The 3,691-nt window shown below is 39.6% G+C and overlaps 1 protein-coding gene across 1 annotated transcript; it reads right to left on the reverse strand.

Annotated features, from left to right (window-relative positions):
- Nucleotides 1–521: 521 nt before the first annotated feature.
- On the reverse strand, nt 522–974 carry LOC149163406 (uncharacterized). Its single transcript, XM_089429115.1, has one exon. It carries the CDS (start codon nt 972–974, stop codon nt 522–524), a length of 453 nt encoding a protein of 150 aa, XP_089285241.1.
- Between the last annotated feature and the right edge of the window lie 2,717 nt (nt 975–3,691).

The raw sequence follows: 3,691 nt of genomic DNA on the forward strand, positions 1-3,691 counted from the left end.
CTTTTTCTTATTCCCCTTCAAAGTCCATAATACCTTGCGTCTTGGAGTGTGTTTCGAAAGTAATAAGAAGATATTTATCTGACTCTTTCTCCGACAAGTTTTCATTGTCTGACTCTGGTGCTGAGCTATCCTCTTTGGAGTAGAACCCCTTTTTATTATAGGACCTTTTATTCTATATGTGTCTGAGACTTGTTTCCAAATTTCAGATCCTCTTCCTTTTCATCCTTTTCTTTATAAGGGAATTTGGATGAGAAATGTCCAACTCTTCCATAGTCAAAACACTTAAAGGGAAACTTCCCTTTATATTTTTCTAAGCCACACTTCATTTTTTTGGCTAGTTGAGCCAACTCTTGATAAAATTCATAGCTGGAGAAGTCTTGATGATCTTTATGCTCCTTGGCCTTTCTGGAGAATTTGAATGCTTCTTCCTTTGGTTTAGACTTTTCTATTCCTACTCTCATCTCATAGGCCGTGAGAATACCATGCAGCTGATCCATCTTGAGATCATTTAAATTAGCCATTTATTTAATTGCTGATACTTTGGCATTAAATATCATGGGTAGATATCTTAGTATTTTCTGAACAATAATCTCTTCCTTGACCTCTTCACAAAGTCCTCTAATCATATTAGTCACTTCATCAAATCTGAGGAAGTATTCTTCTATGCTTTCATTTTCACTCATTCTCAAGCTCTCAAACCTCATTCTAAAAGTCTGATGTTTTTCCTGCTTAACTTTGTCATCCCCTTCATGACTCTGATTAAGCTTTACCCACACTTCCTTCATAGAGTTACAATGCATGAGTTTTACAAGTTCTGATTGACTAAGGCCGAAGAGAATGACATTCTTGGATTTATCATTGTTCCCATATAATGTTTTACCATCTGCATTAGTGGGAGGAATATCAGGGACATTGTAGTCTACTAGTACTGAAGTCCAAACATCTACTCTCAGGGACATAAGATACACTTCCATTCTCACTTTCCAAAATGCATAGTTTGTCTCATCAAAGACTTGTATTCTACTTGAGTAAGCCTCTTGACTCTCTTGCCTAGACATAATTCCTTATAGATCTACCTTCCAGTGATTAGACTGTTGCTGAAGGAACTTGGTTTTGATACCAATTGTTGAAATAAGGAATTACTGAGAGGGTGGGGGTGAATAAGTAATTGTGAAACTCTTTTCATTTTTATATTATGCTTACAGTCCCTTCTTATATTCTTTTACTTATGAGATAATTCATTCATAAAAGTAGTGAATCAACAATTTCAAACATACATGTTCATGTAACAATCACATGAGCAGCACACACACATTTGACACAGTGTTTTTCACGTGGAAACCCATTGGAAAAAACCACAAAATTTATTGTTTGTTGATGATGTAAATTAAGCACCCACTTAATTACATCTGTTTATTTATGAGCACCCACTCACAGGAGGCATCGACCCACTTTGGTAAGCAAGCACCAACTTGCCAAGAGGAACCAACCTCTTCAGTGTGTAGGCACCAACCTGCTCTTGCCATTGTTCTACTATTTCATACAATTTTCAAACTGCAAATAGAGGCATACAATATTTCAAGTAATATACCAAAAATGGTTATTTACCGATTCGAATTTTGCACTCTGTCTTCTGTGCTCTCATGCAGCAGATCTCTACTTGTTGCTCACAACAAAACCTCTTTTTCACTCTACCTCCTTTGTCAAGGGCTCTCTGTTGACTACTCTTCAACACTACCCTCACACTTCTCCACACTTCACTCTTGTTGCACTTATTGTTGTATCACATAGTATGCTCCTTGGTGCTTCGACCTCACTGTCTCTTCACACATCGCACTCTTCTCAGTGTCATCACAATTTGCTCAACTCCCCATCTCCTCAATTGCAGGCGATGGTTTTGTTTCACTGAGGCACTCTGTGCAAGGCAGTCTTTGTTGTCTATACTTTACCTGCCCAACTATACTTCGACATGGGTTCCTCTTCCCCTGTTGCATCCCTTGGTAGTTTCATGTCACAATATCGAATCAGAGATGGGCCTTGTAGTTATTTGTTGTCTAACTGCGTAGAGCTCCATGATGAGAAATTAATTCTCAGGTGACCTGCACACTCCTTCGAGCGCCCCATTCCCATTTATCATTCCATAGAACTTGGCAGTTCACAGGGGTGACCACTATGATTCTGATTTATCACGACTATTCATGCATGCGAAGCAACCAAATTCTTCTTTCATTCACCCAAATTTGACTCTGCCAGAAATGTCATCCTCAGTTCCTTGTTACAAAGTCTTCTGTAGGTTTATCCCAGTTCAAGGATCAACTCCCCTGAGTCTGCATTCAATTTCACAGCTGCCGACCCATACACCCTTTAACTTTGTTGTACTACTTCATTAGAGAAACACCATATTGTAACTTTTCCAAGGCGGAACGTTATGATGTTTTACTCCTCGATATCCTTGGCTCCCCTTATCTTCAACTCCTATGGCAACTTATTTCTCATAGGACCAAGAGATGTGACCAGGGCTTAGCACTATAATGGAGCTCCTTAGTATCGTAACCTTCACAATTGAAACATTACGATATTTCTCAATCCCGATATCCTTAGCTCCTTTGACACTTAGCTCCTTGAGAATTTTTCCTCCATGGGACCGAGAGCTATAACTAATAGCTTAAATTTTAAGTGGTAAGGCATTTTGTTCCTGCCAGGGGCCAATTTTCCTTTGTTAACTATTCTTCGCCCATGGTTCTTTGTATTCTCAAGGCCAAGTGCTAACCCAATATTGGAAACCCTTTCCATTGTAACTTTTCCAAAAACCATCTATACTGAATTTATGAGGTCTTCATCCTATGATATGATGACCTCTGATATGACGTTATTACTCCACATGGACACTTCTTAGCAGTGACACATGTCACCCATATTTGGCACATTAATCCACCCAATGATTTTGAATTAGCCTGCCACATGTCCTGTCGTATTGTCATGTCATGTTGATGTCAGATGCCACTGCAACTTCTTGGAGCCAAACTTATGCCACCATGTGTCCTACCAGAGGGTTCATTGTTGGGTTATGTTATATTCTTTCCACGACTAACCCACGTAGTTAACTGGGGGGTTAGAAGGGGGGCAGAGGCCCCCCCTCGTTGCACCGATTCCATAGCAGGCAGGGTCACAGGGGGTTTGAGGGGTGCAGCTAACCCCGCTCTATGGGGTTCGGGGCAGTGCCCTGGAAAATTTTGTTTTTGGACCATATATTAGGTTGGGCGGACCTACCTATGGTTTCGTGCATGAGTTTTCGCACATGGTTTTAGAAACGATGGTTTTCGGTCCATGGTTTTGGACGCGATGGTTTTCGGTCCATGGTATTGGATGATTCGGCATGTATAAATATATATTGTAACATTGAAAGGAACATAATGAAAAATCAAGCTGGTAGTCCCGGTTTTGGGATCCAGGGGAAAATCTCTGTGTATATGTGTTTTATGTGTTATTCTCTCACATTGTTTATTTTATGTGTTTTAGAATTCGTATGCAGGTAATTTATGTACGGGGTTAGAACCTACATTCATCAAACCTTGGTTTTGCAACTAGATATTTGTTAATTTCATTCGACATTCCTTGGTTCTTTTTAGTACTATCGAAACTATCATCTATCGTAACTCCTAACAGTTCCTCTCTTAAGAAGTTCTAATAC

The sequence above is a fragment of the Pinus tabuliformis genome, chromosome 5_1, assembly GCF_031772625.1.
Source record: "Pinus tabuliformis cultivar Carrire ecotype Pingquan chromosome 5_1, CPIR1, whole genome shotgun sequence".
Classification (NCBI taxonomy): domain Eukaryota; kingdom Viridiplantae; phylum Streptophyta; class Pinopsida; order Pinales; family Pinaceae; genus Pinus; species Pinus tabuliformis.

What these genes read in the sequence shown, in the direction of transcription:
- LOC149163406 (XM_089429115.1), bottom strand. Translation starts at nt 974, where the DNA reads ATGGAAGTGTATCTTATGTCCCTGAGAGTAGATGTTTGGACTTCAGTA.